Raw genomic sequence first — 16,214 nt, 5'->3', positions numbered from 1 at the left:
TAGCTTCTGGCACAGAAAAAGCAGCCTGATGAGTTCAGTTTTACTGTCTGTGCAACCTTTGCTCTTTCATTGCATGCAAGTTTTTGTAGCCTCTCTGTGTTTTAGAATTACACATGTGGTATTGGAGTCCCAGCTCTTGCATGCTTATTCAGTCACTTTGGAGGTTTCGTAGTATAACAATGTCATATAAGTACTTGGGGGAAACATATCTCTGAGAACTACAAGTGGGACAACTGGTAGCACTACACCATCTGAAGATCTTCTGAATGACTCCTGTATTGGCAAGCTAAAAGTTTGGTTTCTGTTACTCCTCAGAACCACAAACCTTTTTCCCTTCTGCTTTTCCCATCATTCATACAGTCATCCTTGCTACGGCTTTACAGTGTTGCTAAAATTGCTTTGAAACATAGACTGACACATTTAAGTTGTAAAAAAAAAAAAAAAATAAAATTAATAGGTGGAGTAGGCTGCAGATGAATGGATAATTTTGTTACATGTTTCTCTGGTAAAAAGTACAGTGGAGAGTCCCAAATTGGAAGATGCTATTTTAAAGTTTCTGTCAGCCATTGTGATAGTTGATGGCTGAAATTGTCCTTCATTTTTTTGTCTTAAGTCTTCCCATCCATTTTTCTTTAGAGCAATACTGGGGCTTTGTTAGTGGCAGCTAGAATTCCAGCAAGTCAGTCTTTGGTATTAAGAATAGAGTGGGAGTGGAATGCATTTATGTTGTAACAGAATAATAACATTTTCCTCAGAGAAATTGCAAGGGCTTGTTGAGACTTTCTTTAACACATTTCTGTCAGAAGCAGTGGAAAGGCATTGTATTTGTGCTTCAATATGCTAAATAAGAGGTATTTTAGACTTAAGAATGTTATGTTTCACTTGATTAGTCTAATAGTTGCAACCTACAGTTACATGGTGCATTAGCTTTCAGTGCTGTATAATAGGACTGGCAGCATGGTGTCCCAAAAACTGTAATTGCGTGGGCTGCTAAACAGTTGTAGAGAAAGCTGCACAAAAATTCTATTCTAGACAGGATTTTTTCATTTTGAAATGAATTTCACAACAAATTCACAGTTGGATGCCACTGCTTGTATTTCCAGTGAATCATACTCCAGAAAAGTAATACTTTGCTTCAGCAAAGCCTGCCACAAACAGTACAGTGATATAAATCAGAAATTGGATATTTTTTAATTGTAACTTTTCAAAATATAGAACAGTTATTAACTATGCCTGCAGGTCCTGACATTCCAATACGTTTGGCTTTGTGTCCACATCCAAAAATTAAATCCTTCACAAATAAGACAAAAGGAAGGGCTGGGGGGAAATACGCTTTTTACTTATGTTCTATTTGTGGTAGGGAACTGACCCCCAACACCAATGATTGCCATAAAACCACATATTTCATAGTTTAGTTAGAGCAAACCTTTACACTGTGACCTTCAATTTCCAGCGTAACTTCACTGGTAGTTCATCTATACCTTTCTTTCTTTCTTTCTTGTGCCTATGTTGTTCTTCACCTTGCATAGTCCTCCCTTCTTTCCCTGTCAGGTTCCACCAACTGGCATTTGTGCAATTGCATGTTCTTTCTGTCTTTGTCTTGTTTAGCTTACCAAGACAAAGTCTTTCAGGTTATTAAATGCTGCAGTTAAGGCAACTGCACTTTCATATACATAGACTGTCTCTAAACTGCATAGCTTTGCACAGTTTGTGCTGAATTATTTGCTCTTAAATTGTAAAATCTGTCCAAGAAACCGGGGAAATATTTGTGCTAGTGCTGGACTCCCTGATCCTGCAGTCATTGCAGGACTGAGCCTGCTATGAAAGGTCAGGAATACCTAATTATTTCTTGCAATCCCAGTAGCACTAATCTCCTTTAAGTTCTCAGCTCACCCATTTGTCCTTGTGTGGTACAAGGATGGAGGATAAAATATGTCTGCTTATGCCCTTTCACTGAGATTTAAATTAACAATTTTATCATGCAGCTGGGATAGGCTAACAATATGCAGTACTAAGCTACTGTCACTTCATTTTTACCATAGCTTCCATCTCCATTCCATTTACTGAATTCATTCTAAGTTCTGACATAAATAACCATTTTACCGTAGCTGAGAACCATCAGACAATGGTGTTCAACACCTGGCACTAATGTTGCTGATATTAGTATTACATACCTTCAGAAATGAGCAGTACTTACGTAGTTATAACCATGATGGCAACTTGGTAACTAACTCTTGATGAAATATATTATGGAAAGTTTCTGTAGATATAGTTATAGGCAACTTCTACTAGCACGATCACTGTTTAATTTGGGTGCTTACAGCAGCCGACAGAATTAGCAGCTCCTGCCCTGAGCCAAGTTGCATGAATGGATGAGAAGAGGCACGCTTCCTCAGGTGGGATAGGTGGGAAATGAGGATTCTTCCTTGGAACCACACCACCTTCTTATGCAACCCACTTCAGTCTCTATCCACTCTAGCTTTTCACTCACCTCCTTGATAACACCTCTTCCCAGCTCAGCCTGCTGGCCACCTCTGCAGGAGACACACGTGCCCTGTCTGACATGGCAGCCCCTGCTTGTACTTTCCTTATGGCTCCCCAGCAGTAGCAGGGTTTGAGTTGAGATACTTCATTAGGGAGCACTCAGTTGGGCCAAAGAAACACAGCTGAAATTTTGATTGACTAAGGAATATGCCATGGCAGTGCTTAGGTATCCCTAGAGAAGGGAGACTGTCAAAGTCTTAATCTAATAGTGCAGCATTTGTGCAAAAGTAGAATCACAGTTCCCACATGAAAGATCCTACTGTCACAAGATGAGACTGGTAGGCAGCCAAAAGCCGAATACCACATAGGATTGCAGACCAAAAGCAACACTTTGCACCCTGAGGTTTACTGCTAACCAGCTCCCAAATTCACCTTGTACCTCCTGATGTGATTTGCATACCATTGTTCAGTGTCTGGTCAAGTCATATTTGCTTCTAGGGGTGTGATAGAAGTTTTGACCTCTGTGATATGAAGTCTGCACAGGATTTAAGCAGGGGCAGAGTGAAGTAAAAGAAGGAAAACAGTAGAAGAGGAAAAAGGAAGGGGGTGTTGCATTTCCACATATACCTGTAATCTTTTGGTGTGGTTCAAGTATTGGTGTGTGACATTCTTCCTTTGTTTTGTAAGGTTACAGGGCAGGAGAAAAAAAGTCAGTTTCATAAAATTTCTGGTGTTGCTTTATTCCTCCCACACTACCTTGCTAAGATGAAAGGAATTTTAAGTTTGCAACCTGTATACAATATATAAGCAACAGTATACAATACTGTTTGACTTGTCTTTGGTTTAATTTAAATGGCAGAAAACTACTGAGATTTTCAAGGGGAAGAATAAAGGTAAAGAGAAAAGGCACTAGAGATGTTTTGGAATGTGGGGAGAAAGGCTTGTATTTTTCTAACCTCCAGACTGCATCTCATTGCACATCCTAGATGTTTGTTCCTCATGCGAGGCAGTCCTGTTATCCTTGTATCCTACTTTTATAAAATTTTTATCCATAATTGTCTAACTAAGAAAAAGTGTCACTTTTTTAGATCTTGAGGCAAGCTGTGGGATCAGTGGTTAAAGATATGAGCATGACTGAGGTGGCAGTAGTGAGATTCTACTCTTCTCACAGAATAGCTCATTTTGATGATCTCGAGTAACCCCTTTTAAAGCTGTTTTCTGTATCAGGACTAAGTTTCTGCATTGGTGTTATCTGAGAAAAGGTGGAGCAAGTAAGATGAACTGATTAAAGGTTCACTTTGTAATTTTTATAGCATTAGCCTTAATCACACTGTGATCTCTGAGCTGTGTAGTCTCACCACTCTTTGTCAATGATTCTCGTATTTTACTGTTGATTGAATATATTGAGGGGAGGGATGGGGTCTCTAATTGCACTTTCTCTAATTCATGGTAGACTAATCAAAATCAGAACTTGAGGTCAGGTGGATCACTAACTCTCTCTCATTACTTTGTTTGTACTTCTAGCATTTATACATACTTTAATGAGTTTAATGCTTTCTAATTTTCCTTTGCCTAAAAAGTGGAGTGGCCATAAAATCAAGTGAGGCAATTTTAGATTTTTGCCTGGTTTAAATCTTAGACAACTGGAGTACAGGCTGGGAAAGTTACAGAATTACAGCAGCAGAGATTACTAAGAGCCTGTCCTAACTAAAGCACACGCTGCTGGATGTTCTTCTGTTTAGAGTTCACTTCTTAGTGTAAATTGACAAGCGTTTCATAAGCTTGGCAAGAAAATGCTTATTTGACTTCCCCAGCTTCCCCAAAAGGAAATTTCTGCTAAGGCATGACATCTCCTATAAACTGCCATGAGTTATATATTCTGAACCACTTTCAGGTAAACAAGAGACTTCGCTATTCCTATCTATAATAATTCACAGATAGAGAAGCTGATAAAGTAGTAAGGTCTTGAAGACTGTTATACAAACAAAACCTCTTGTCTTTGTTCTTTAGAACTTATCGAATTGTGGTGCATGTTCTGTGCCATGGTGTGTGTATTCTAGCAAAACATCCAGAATGTATTTTTTTAATAATACTAGTTTTTTATTAAATTGCAAAGTTGGTGAAATTATGTTGCTAGAGAAGAATACTAAAACAGGAACCTACTGGCTTTTTTTAACCTTCTGCTCTAGGGAAATGTGCCTTTCTCCATTTGATTTGAAAAAGGAAATTGATTGGTGGTGTGGCTATGGAACTTTCTCTTTCTGCCTCTGATTGCAAAAGTAGTAGTAAAAAATGAAAATAAAAAGTACAGTATCAAACAGCAGAATATTATGGTGTTGTTGAGACAACAGAATGAAAGTAATTATTTTGTTTCTTTTGTTTCAGGTGTCAGAAACTACTTGAAAGAAGCATTAGTGAATATCATTGCTGTGCATGCAGAGGTGAGGAGAAGATTCAGATTGTTTCATGCTTATATTCCTATCATTTCAGTGTACTCTTCCTGGTAAATCCTGGCTTTCACCAGTTTTTTTTTTTTCAGCCTTTTATTTAAATATCTTCATTGTAGTTATATTTTAGATTAGGTTTAGCCAACCTGTTATGAAACTGATAACTTTTTTTTTAATGGGCAGAAGGAGATGAGTAGTTCCTGTTTATCCTCTAACACTCCATTACACCTTTTTGTCTCCCTTATCTGATAGAGAGGAAAGCTAAACTCTAAAGTTAAATTCCCCCTTTCCATGCAGATAATATAGAGATATATAGCTAGTTATGATGCTCTCTTTCTCCGATTATCTTTATTTTCCAAAACATCTGTAAATTAACTTCCGTTTCACCTTGTAAGAAATGTTCAACACATGCCACTCAGAGTGAAAAGCCAATATATGTCAGTCTTCTACATACGATGGAAATAGGAAAGCTAAACCCAGAAAGTTTTATAGTCTTTGTACAGCACAAATACTGCTTCAAATATGTAAGTAGGTAATGGTTCCCCAGGTTAGGGAGTGCATGTTAAAACATAGCTTATAGCATAATAAGCTCAGAGGGGCTGCAGTTATTTAGCCTTTTGGGATTATATGCAGGAATTCCCTATGTTCTTTAAGTTAGATCCCGTGTTTTACATAATCACTCCTTCTGATCATCAAGAGTGTTAAAAGATTACTATTGCTTCTGGTAGAAGCACTGGTAGTAATATTATTCTTACCTTCCAAAATAGCACAAGTATGACTGCTCTCCCTTTTTCCTGTAATTCAAATATAATGAGATCCACTTGAGGCTTTTACTTACCTTATTCCTTCTTAAATTACAAGGATTCATATAAATTAAAATATTTTCAGGAACTTCAAATTTGACTTGCAGTATTTTTGCTACTATTTCAGTGTTAAATTATAAGCAGAGGCACTTTCACAGAAGCATTGTGATTTTACCAAATGCTTCCAAAAGAGGGAATAAGAAACACTGAAAACATATACCAACATGATACCAATTTTTAATATTGTTTTTCAGTGTAGTGGAAATTGATTAAAATGGTAATTAGAGGTTTTGCTTTAAAAAATTCAAAAGCCTTTGTGACTTACTGAGCTAGGCTTGTAAACATGCACACTTGTTAAAATGCTGCAGCAGAAAGGTGCATTGCTATGCTCTCTTCATTGAGACCAATACTGATTCTGGCCTAAATAGCATTACCTTCATAAATTTCTAGATGTGAAATATTACAGAAATATGAGAACATGTGTCAAGACAAAACTCTAGTTTCCACTGGTGAAATTCTGTTAAGCTGGGTCAGGCTTAAGTTTAATTAGCAAGGCAGCAAGTTTTTGTAGTTTGTAGCAGCAAAAATTAACTACCAGATGAACAGCAAGGATAAACTGAAATAGAAAGAAAATTGTTTCTCTACCTTTGAATTCAAATTTAGCTAAAATCAAAATAAGGGCTTCTTATTGCAAGTTTGTGATGATTCACCCTTGCTGAGAATCATTTTTCCTGGATTCTGTAAAGTAACTTGAAGAGTGCTCAGTGCAGGCAGAAATATTCTCAGTAGAAGATCTTTGGTCATATTCCTGCTATGTTTGTATTGAATTGGTCAGCAGTGTTTGGTGCTGAGTAAGATGACCCCTTTCCAGCACTGGTAACAGCTGGTAGCTGACATTTATGGGGTCGGTGTACTTGGCCTGTGGTGCAGACCACAGGTGCCTTTTGGAATGGTCAGCCTTCTAGGACGCCTGCTACACAATTCTTTATTTAAATCACTGAAAAATCTGTAGGAATCTTTCTTTCTTTGGGTTTTTTTCCCCTTGTTTATTTTTACACATATGTATTATATCTTCTGTCAGGTACTAAATTTCCTTGTCAGACATGGGAGCTAAACTTTGCATAAAATCAAAGGTATTCCAGCAAAACAGTCCACTACTTAATTCTTTAGACTATTTCAAAGCAGAAAGTAGGGAAGTGTTTTAAAACTTTATACATTTCATTTTCCTTCTTGTACCACTCCAATCACATACTTCAGCTTACATACACAACTCCAGCTTCTTGTGTCATCTTCTCTCCCAGCCCTGTGTAGTTTAATGCAGCTTTATCATCACCTTTAAGCTTTGACACAAGTTTGATGTGTCTGACCTATAATCTCACTTCCTCCTATATTCCAACCTCTTGGCCTGCATTTTCCCGAATTCTGTATAGAAAAATCATACTTTCTCCTTTTTAAATCCACAACAATTTCTCACTTCTGTAAAGCTCCCTTTAAGGAAGGTTGGTCTCTTCATACTTTGCTTCAAGCATAGATTTAATAATTTTGTGTTGCAATTACTGTTCTGAATATGCCACTTTTAAAAGTTATACAAATAAGCGGTTAAAAAGATGGTCTTGATGAATGGTAAAACCAGTAAGGTTTAATTTTTTTTGCCAGGGAACTAATAAATAGCAGCAGTGGTAGAGTCTAAACAAAAATCCATTGACACCTTCATGCTCGCACAGACAGTCAAATGTTCATCTCTGCCACAGAGTAAAACGACACTAGCCGCTCAACAGTGGTCAAATATAAAGGAGTTTAGAAGAAATAGCAAAACATATGGGTAAAAAGTGGTTGAATGTGTAACTGTGTCAGTCAAACACACAACTCTGAATTAAAGGTGCTATCTACACAGCAGTCTATATACAGCCGCCTGACTACCTGCATCCATCAGCCAAAAGCACATATTTTAGAGTTTAGCTGCATTTTGGTATAGCAAGAAGGTTATCACAAATCACATAGCCAAATTTGCTATTAACACAGGGGATTGGTCGAAGTGCAGGGCAAGCATCAAAAGACATCCTTCATATTCTGCTTTCTCTGGAATTTTTGTATATTGATAAAAATGAAGGAGACCTTTCAGTCATAGAGGTTTATGTTTTTTATTGAAATGTTAGTATTGAAAATATTTCTGTTAATGCAGGTGTTGTGCTCATGGTTCTTCTTTCATAAAACTTAGGTGTTTACCATTTCCAAAGACTTAGTTCCTCGGGTAATGTCAAGGGTTGTAGAAGCAGTCTCTGAAGAACTGAGTCGACTGATGCAGTGTGTTTCCTCGTTCAGCAAAAATGGAGCTTTACAGGTACCTGAATATTTTGTACTGTCAAACATCTGAATCTAGAAAACTGAGAATAACAGAGGTATAATCTGGGTATTTGTTTGATTTATTGTAGTAGTGAAAGCAAGGAGATAAAAATGATTAGTTTATAACCTATTCCAGATTTATGGATTAATACCCTTTGGGATACTGATTCTTGGGTTTGATTATGTTTTAGGGTTAGTTTTGTGTTAGACAGCATTAAAAGGCTACCTGTACCCTATGAGATAAAAAGCATCATAATGATATTTCTTTGAAATGTTGTCAAATACTCTCTTTGGCCTGACATAAAAAATCACTTTAAAAGAAAAATACAATGTATTGATATTTTGAGATTTAAAAATCCCTAAAACAGGATTCAGTAGGATCTTGTAAGACTTTGCAGGACTAGTCACTTGTTTATTATACTCTTTCTGCAATACCATGTTGTAACATGGGCAGAATAGCTTTGCTGTCTTTATTTACAGCTGGGTTGGTAGTTGTACTTGCTACTGGGTAAGCTTTAAAGGACACTAAGAAAAACACCTTTTTTAAAAAATCCCTTTGAATCAGATTGCTATGGCTGTAACAGAAAAAGAACAAACTCCCTATTTCCATTGTACATTGCATCATTCCTGCATTATGATGGGAAAATAATTATCCAGTTGTAAGCCTTATTTTCCAATTCCTGCTAGTAATGGCATTGGACAGAGAATCAGTATAGGAAGGTCACAGCCAAGTAAGATTGACTCCGTATTTAAACCAAATCCATGAATAATAACAAAGCTACTCCTATATCCCTTTTGTCTGATTAAACAACCCACTGTAGGGACTTGCTGCCTAAACCCATAATTGAAAGGCTTTTCTCTCCTTACTGTAAGTTTGTCAGTCATGGTCATTTTCTGTTCCTCTAAACATGGAAAATCCTGTCTGACAGACAGCAGCAGGCGTGAGAGTCATCCAAACCTTATTAGGCTGAACAAAAAATTTTCATTCATGCCTCACTCTGTATTTCCAGGTCCCTTGACCCACAGTTTTGCAGGGCTTGCCCTTTCACCAGGGTTACTTAGGCTGTGGTACTTGAAAATGGGGTACTGGTACCTCCTAAAATGTAGAAAAGACTCCAGAATCTTAGGCATAGGACTTCAGAAAGTCCACAACTCTTGAGCTTGGAGCACTATACAAAAAGAGGTAAAATATTCTGTGTTGAGAAAAGCATTTCTTACGAGTTTAAAATTTGGGGTAGCTATGTTATTTTTTCTGCCAGAAAGTTCTGGCTTTAGAAAAGCATAAATTTTAGTAGTCTTCCTGCATAGAGGAGGAATGAGGGAGATACTTAAAAGTCAAAGGGTTTCATTAGAAGTGGAATTAGTTGTCTGTGTTGAATCGTTGAAAGTTTTGTTTGGAAGATTAATAGCATTAGTTGTGTCTAAATGCAGATCAGTTACTGTAATGTCTAACTGGATTAAATTTCATCTTTATGTTTAAAAGAACAGAATGTAAATTTTTATGAAGTTCACTTTGTATTTTTAAGTGAAATTACTCAATGATCTCTTGCATATATATTTCATATAAAAATTGTGAAGATAATGATCACTTTTCAAAGACCAAAGGATGATCTATGAAGTTTGTTTAATCTGTGAGTTCAGTCTCCTCCACAGTTTGCCTAAGTGAAAATTAATACCTGGGCCCACAGTACAGTGCAGGAGTCAAATCCTCAAGTTCTTGTGCCCACCAGGTGACACAAAAGAAACAAAGTAGAATCATTCTACTTCCTCATCTGATGAAAAAAAATAAATTCACCATAAGAACCAAGCATAAAATGTGTAATTACAGATCTTTATACTTTTGTGTTTCCTTCCTCTCTGGCTAAGCAGTGCTGTGAGAATTAAAGCTCACTGTAGCACTTACTTCTCACAGTGCTGTGAGAAGTAAAGCTCATGTCATTTTAAAAAAGTGGAAAAAAATTGCATCCTTCTATCTTTCTATCACAGTACAGAAAAGGTGAAACAGAATTGAAATTTATTACTGTTACCAGGAGACAAACCAGTGTTTTTTAACTACTACACAGTGACCATGTAAACAGTTTGACTTGAATCAAGAGTATGAAATTGTTCCTTTGAGCAGTCTCCTGACAGAGCAGCATGGCAACAAAGAATACAGGAAATAAACTGTTTAAAGCCAAGGATGCTTACAAGGGCAATGTGTGGTAGTATTTGCCTCTCAAGAAGGTGAAGCTTTGGGATACTTGTATACACCCGGTGAAAGGACATTGTGTCATTGTTTCAATATTTGTATTTCTGTCTTTAGGCAAAGCTTGAAATCTGTGCATTGAGGGATACCGTGGCCATATACCTAACACCTGAAAGCAAGTAAGACGTGCTGTAATGTCATTTTTTGAAGTGTAATGCAGGGAAACATGGTAAACATTCAAAAACACATAATGTAAATTTAGAATAAAGGAATTTTGCTTCAGATAGAATATTATCTACTGAGTAATATACAAAAACAGATGCCTAGCAAGATTTTATCAGTTGAAAGAAAATAGTTACTTTTTTGGGTTTTTTTACTTGGACTTTTAGACACAAATTAATATTTGCCACCAAGTTGAACAACTTCATAACAGCAGTATAGCTGGTGAGGATAGTTATGCTAAAGCCAGAGGCAAGCAGATCTTGATGAATTTTATCCAGTTTTTTACGGCAATCTCATAAATCATAAAACAAATAACCTGTCAGATTCATCAGAGAGTCTACAGATCCAATACTGGCAAGGTCCCCTTATATGGAGAATAATATGGAGAATTAGGGCTCTCCATAGGCTTATACAATACCCTGCTCCTTCTCCACACACCTAATCAGGGAAATGGAATTCAGCTTCACACTGTCTCCTAGAATCAACACTTTCAAAAGACTTTTGGCAATTTATCATTTCTCACTGAGGCAAGACCAAAGATAAATAGTGTGGGGGACACTCACACACATTAATATTAAGGGAGAAGAAAAAGCATTAGCACCATCAGTGGCTGATGCAGCCAAGGCATGTAAAAATAGGCTATGATAGCTGTCAGCAGTTTTGAGTAAAGTTGATTGGTTGAAATTTCTAGGTGATTATGGTGAGGATTGGATGGGCAGATTCATTCATTATTTAAATTATCTTCACTTCTTTTGAGATTGGCATTACATGTCCCTGCAGGTGGCAATTTGGTCATTTTACCAAATGATAAGATTTTAATGTGTCTTCGTAGAGACACACATTAGTGTTCACTGGTGTCACTGCATCTTAGTTCAGAGTACTCACTTCTCTATTCTGAGTGTCTGACAAAGGCCTCTAAAAGAAAACTATTTGGCACTGGCTCAGGTTGGATAAAATTGAAATGATACTGTCTCTAATAGGGCAAAGCACAGTGAACCCTGAAAGCTGGAGCTTCATAGAGGTTTTTTTATCCCTGGACTCGTCGCTAGTAGTAGTGGCCACAAGTCACCATATTAATCTTTTGCTGACAAAATTCTACCTATCTATGCAGGTCCTGCATTGTTCCCTCATTTCTGTCCCACGTCTGTTGCTCAGAGTGGGGTGGGAACCCCATCTTCAGAGTTACTCAAAACTTGACTGGATAATGGCCCAAAGAAACCTCCTCTTGAAACCTTGAAATCAGCCCTACTTTGAGATCAGGGTTGGACCTAAAGTCCCTTCCAACCTAAATTATTCTATGACTCTATGTTACCTCAATGCAAACCCACTGTAATACTCCTTGTAGGCACCCTTCTGTAAGGCAGAATGCAGTGGCCTGTCTACTAAGCCAGAGAGACAAAATCAGTATTTTATCTGTTCTTCATACACCGATGGTCCCTTAGTTTTAGGCAAAAGGCAGGCTGGCCACTACCTGTTAATTTCTGAACAGTCCAAGCTGTAGGATGTAACAGTCTTCAATTAGCTGATGATTTAAGATATCCTGTTGATGTATGATGTACATCACATTAGGAATGTCAAGATACCTGCTTGACCCCATGGCTATTTTATGTTCAGTTTGCATATGGATGTCAGGTCTCAGGTAAATATTTTGTCAATTGATTGAAAGAAAGAATGGATAAAATATAGCTTCTCTCTGTAGGATTTATAGAGAGAAACTGTAAATGCTGAGTCTTGTACTAGCAGAATATGAATATTTTTGTTTTCCTTGCAGATCAAGCTTTAAGCAAGCTTTGGAAGCCTTGCCTCAGCTCTCAAGTGGAACTGACAGAAAGTGAGTACAATGCACCCTCTTATTTCCTTTATAGTCGTTGGAGCTATTGCTTTTTACTCTTGTAAGAAAACTTTATTATAAAAGGGTTATCTTTCACTGTATTTGAACATTCTGAATTACAGAGCCAGAAGTCTTTTTGGACAGAATCAAGAATAAGCTCAATCCTTGCCTCGTTCGTGGCCTATTAAATTACCCTGAAGAGCCAATGGCTTTGTGACATATCCTGCTTGCCCGTCCTAGTCTTATCAGTTCAGTGTAGCTTTGTATTTGTCTTGTACTATCGGTCTATTTTAGCCTTCCTTGTTAATCTTAAGGTTTCTGAGAGTTCCAATGTATTGTTTTAATGAATTTAGTAGCAATAAAATATGGCCAAGAACGAAGTTCAGGCTTTTACAAGCTGATACACGGGGAACTCATAAAACTAGTATGCTTCCTTTTAAAAACAAATAAGGAGGATCAATGGCTCTTTCTTAACATCAGGAGGAAATTTGGGTTCTTCCTTTTCCACCATAACAACCTTTGACAAACAGGTTGCTTTGCTACATCCAGCCTGATATTTGGTAGTCTATTTTACAACCGCAGCTTAAGAAAGAGTAAAACTAGGACAGATTTGTAATGAGTAGAGTAGTGGAAGTATAGATGGTTTGAACTAAAGATCGGTTTCATTGTATTTTCCTGCATCAGTTTGTACTTAGCAGTTAGAATATTTTGTAGACACATAAAGAGACTGTTTGTGCAGCTCATGGTCCGTGCCTTCTTCTGTGGTCTGTGCCTTCTTCCAGATGTCCCCTATGTAGTGAAACCTGCTCTTCTCTAGCCACAACAAGTCTCAAGATACCTCATATTACTTTGCTCTTGTGCTTTATTAAAGTTAGAAATCAGTTTTGAGTAAGGAGAGAGATCTTTTAACTCAACTTTTCCAAAACACCTGTAGAATTTCTTTTTCACTTAGTCACAAGCATCTGTACTTCATGAGACAAATGAGAATCAAGATCTGCATCGTTATTATATCTGCCTCAGTGTTCTGAGCCCCAGACAGTGCAGAACTTGTTCTGTTTCCCAGGTCACCACATGGCAATTGTCATTGTTCCACACAGCTTGTTGTAATCTACATGTGTTTGTGTAAAATAACACATTTGTGCTCTGAGACACGTTTACATGTGTTCATTCACAATCACTACTATGATGCTAAATGATTAATGTGGACATGATCATTTTCCAGAGGACCCACTGACAAAGCAGATACTGATTTTTTGGTTTAAGTTGCTATTCTTGGGCTAGTTTGGGTTTTTTTAATACACAGTTGTTTTTTTTTTTCTTTTACTGGCTGCTCAATAATGCAGCAGGCCAAAATATTCAGGTAATGCATGTCTGCCCTATATGGCTTCATTTTGAAATAGGGCAGAAAGTTCAGAGATCACATTATTCCCTAAATCAAGGAGAAAATAAAACATCCAGCCAAGATTGTAAAACCACTTAATGCATCTCCACTGTTACAGTCAATATTTTCTACAACAGGCCCATCAACACCATTGTTCCTACACCTGTAGTTTGTGGATTACAATAAATACTGTCCACTGCACCAGGTACCTTCTTGACAGCTCAGTAGATGAAATTAGCTATTGTTATGCCCCCAAATGAACTCATACACAGTTGATATATTAGGGACAAAACAACATGACTGGAGTGAATTAATATTTCTCCTAGAACAGGCATACTATCTCTGATCTTTCAGTTGTGATACTTAAGAGAAATCTACAAATACCTTCCAAAGACAAGGCTGAGAACTGAAATTTGCAATTCAGCTGCACAAGAAAAGCAGACAGTGTACCTGAAGTCACAGACAGAATAATCAAAACTTGCGGTAATTGTTCCTTTTTCAGAATCTCCTAAAGTTGTAACTGTTTTCCCTTTACAGGTTACTAGAGGAACTGCTAAACAAATTCAAAAGCAGCATGCACTTGCAGCTGACCTGTTTTCAAGCTTCTTCATCAGCCATGATGAAAACATAGACAACAACACAATGCCGACAAATGTGCTTAAACATAGTACATTTTTTCTGGACTACTTCAATTCCCTTGAATCCCCTAAAAAAACTAAAAATAATTCTAGTGGAAAATAAATTGAGATACAACTTTTTCAGTAATGTTATAGGATGTCCTGCTGAGTGAGTCTTCTGTTCCTACATACCTTGAGAAAATGATTTACTGTCTACTGTATTTCACTCTGTGGAGGGAGTTAAGTCAATTTTGTTTACATACACTTGTTCATGAAGAAATATTCATCCTTGTTCTACAGTCTCAGTTTCACTTGTTAAAAATACTTTGAAATGTATTTTTAGTAAATGTCAGCTTAAATTTGATATTACTCATGTTGTTCAGGTAGAAATTAGTAGAGAGATTCTGAAGGGACTGGAAGACGCAAATTCTATAAACTATTGAAAAGTTTGTAATAAGCATTGCCCCCTCAAGCTGACTTATAAATGTCCAGATACCGTATTAAGTACACTGCTTCTTTTGCATTTAAAAATGGTAACTTTATTTTTCTCTGTGCTCATCTACAGTTTTGGTGTTTGTAAGTCTGATTTCTTGAGGGCCTTTAGTTTCTTACTTATTTTCAACTAAACATGTTGCTGCCTCTCATGTTTCTCCCTTCTATTCGAATATTGATGGTAACCTTCACATCTGAAATAAGATCTACTTTTGTTGGCAATTAACAGAAAAGCCCTCCAAGTTTATAGTAGAAAAAATGTCCAAGTAAAATATTCTTTGGTGTTAAGGAGTAGAATAGTTAATAGCTTCTCACATAGTAAAGAGGAGCACAATATGTCATATGTTTTGCTTCTTCCTGCTTATTCTTCTTGTATTTTCTTGCTCTTATGGACTCATTACCACTGTCTTCCTCTTGTTAGTCAGTCCTCTTTTCACCACTAGTTAGTTATTGGATTTGTATGGGAGTAAATAGGGATTCAGGAGAGAAGAACAGTTTTGCTGTCGTTGTTTTTGGGGGTAACATATGGGTTTAATTTTGTAACTGATATCATGGCTTGGAATTAAATAATTCAGTAATAATATATTCTTTCTGTAATTACAGTCATTTTGAGTAAATCATTTCAGGAATATTGCATAGTTCTCGAACAATTTCTTAATGTCAGCTCATTTCTTTTGCTAGTTCAATTATGTGCTTTAAAAATGCAGCATACAATTCCTATAATATGTAATTTTGGAGAAAGTTTGATGCACATGTAGTTGCTTGTTATGAAGTTCTGTGTAAGTAGTAGCTGCATGTTGAATGGAAGTGTGAGACTTCAAATATATGTTATTATCATTAAGCACCTAGAGTAATGTTGTTTTGTTAAGTGTTGTCCATTCTATGGTGGTCATAGTCTCAACTGCTGATATTAACTGAAATAGTCATCCAGTTCTGTAAAAGATTTCACTTCAGAATAATAAAATATTAAGAAATATGGTCATAAGCTCTTCTTGAATTCCTCACTTTCCAAGAAATATGATTTCTTTGAATTTTACCAGTGTACAATTTCTATATTGGTATCAGACATGTTCTAAGTATTGAAAACCTATTCTGTTGTCTGTACTGTCTTAACATACATTCAGACATCTCTTTATTGTACGATCATTCTCTTACTCATCTTTCACTACAGCAGCTTGTCACTTGTCTCTAAAACTCGAAGCCAGACTTTCGTGTAGGTGCTTCTCTGAAGTAACTCATACTTCGGAACATCTCATTGACGGCAACAAGAATAATGTGGAATCGATCAAAATATTCCTTGAATTCCATCTGATACAAAGAAATGTTCACAGTCAAGTCAGAGCACTGCATTTGAATGAATCCACTTTGTGAATTGAGGAAAGCAGAGAGCATCGTGCTGCAAGAGGGGA

The 16,214-nt window shown here is 36.9% G+C and overlaps 1 protein-coding gene across 1 annotated transcript in view; it reads left to right on the top strand.

The window, feature by feature from the left end:
* The window catches only part of EXOC2 (exocyst complex component 2), a 127,304-nt gene extending 111,420 nt beyond the window's left edge, over positions 1–15,884 (top strand). Inside the window, exons 24-28 of the mRNA XM_083883970.1 lie at positions 4,870–4,925; positions 7,953–8,075; positions 10,380–10,441; positions 12,256–12,315; positions 14,234–15,884. Coding sequence (XP_083740096.1) covers positions 4,870–4,925; positions 7,953–8,075; positions 10,380–10,441; positions 12,256–12,315; positions 14,234–14,327 — 395 coding nt within the window. The 3' untranslated portion in view covers positions 14,328–15,884. The remainder of the gene's footprint in view (positions 1–4,869; positions 4,926–7,952; positions 8,076–10,379; positions 10,442–12,255; positions 12,316–14,233) is intronic.
* The last annotated feature ends 330 nt before the right edge of the window (positions 15,885–16,214 follow it).

The sequence above is a fragment of the Zosterops lateralis genome, assembly GCF_965231275.1.
Source record: "Zosterops lateralis genome assembly, chromosome: 1".
Lineage (NCBI taxonomy): Eukaryota > Metazoa > Chordata > Aves > Passeriformes > Zosteropidae > Zosterops > Zosterops lateralis.
The sequence above is the reverse complement of the archived record's forward strand: the minus strand, read 5'-3'. Positions and strand labels throughout refer to the sequence as shown.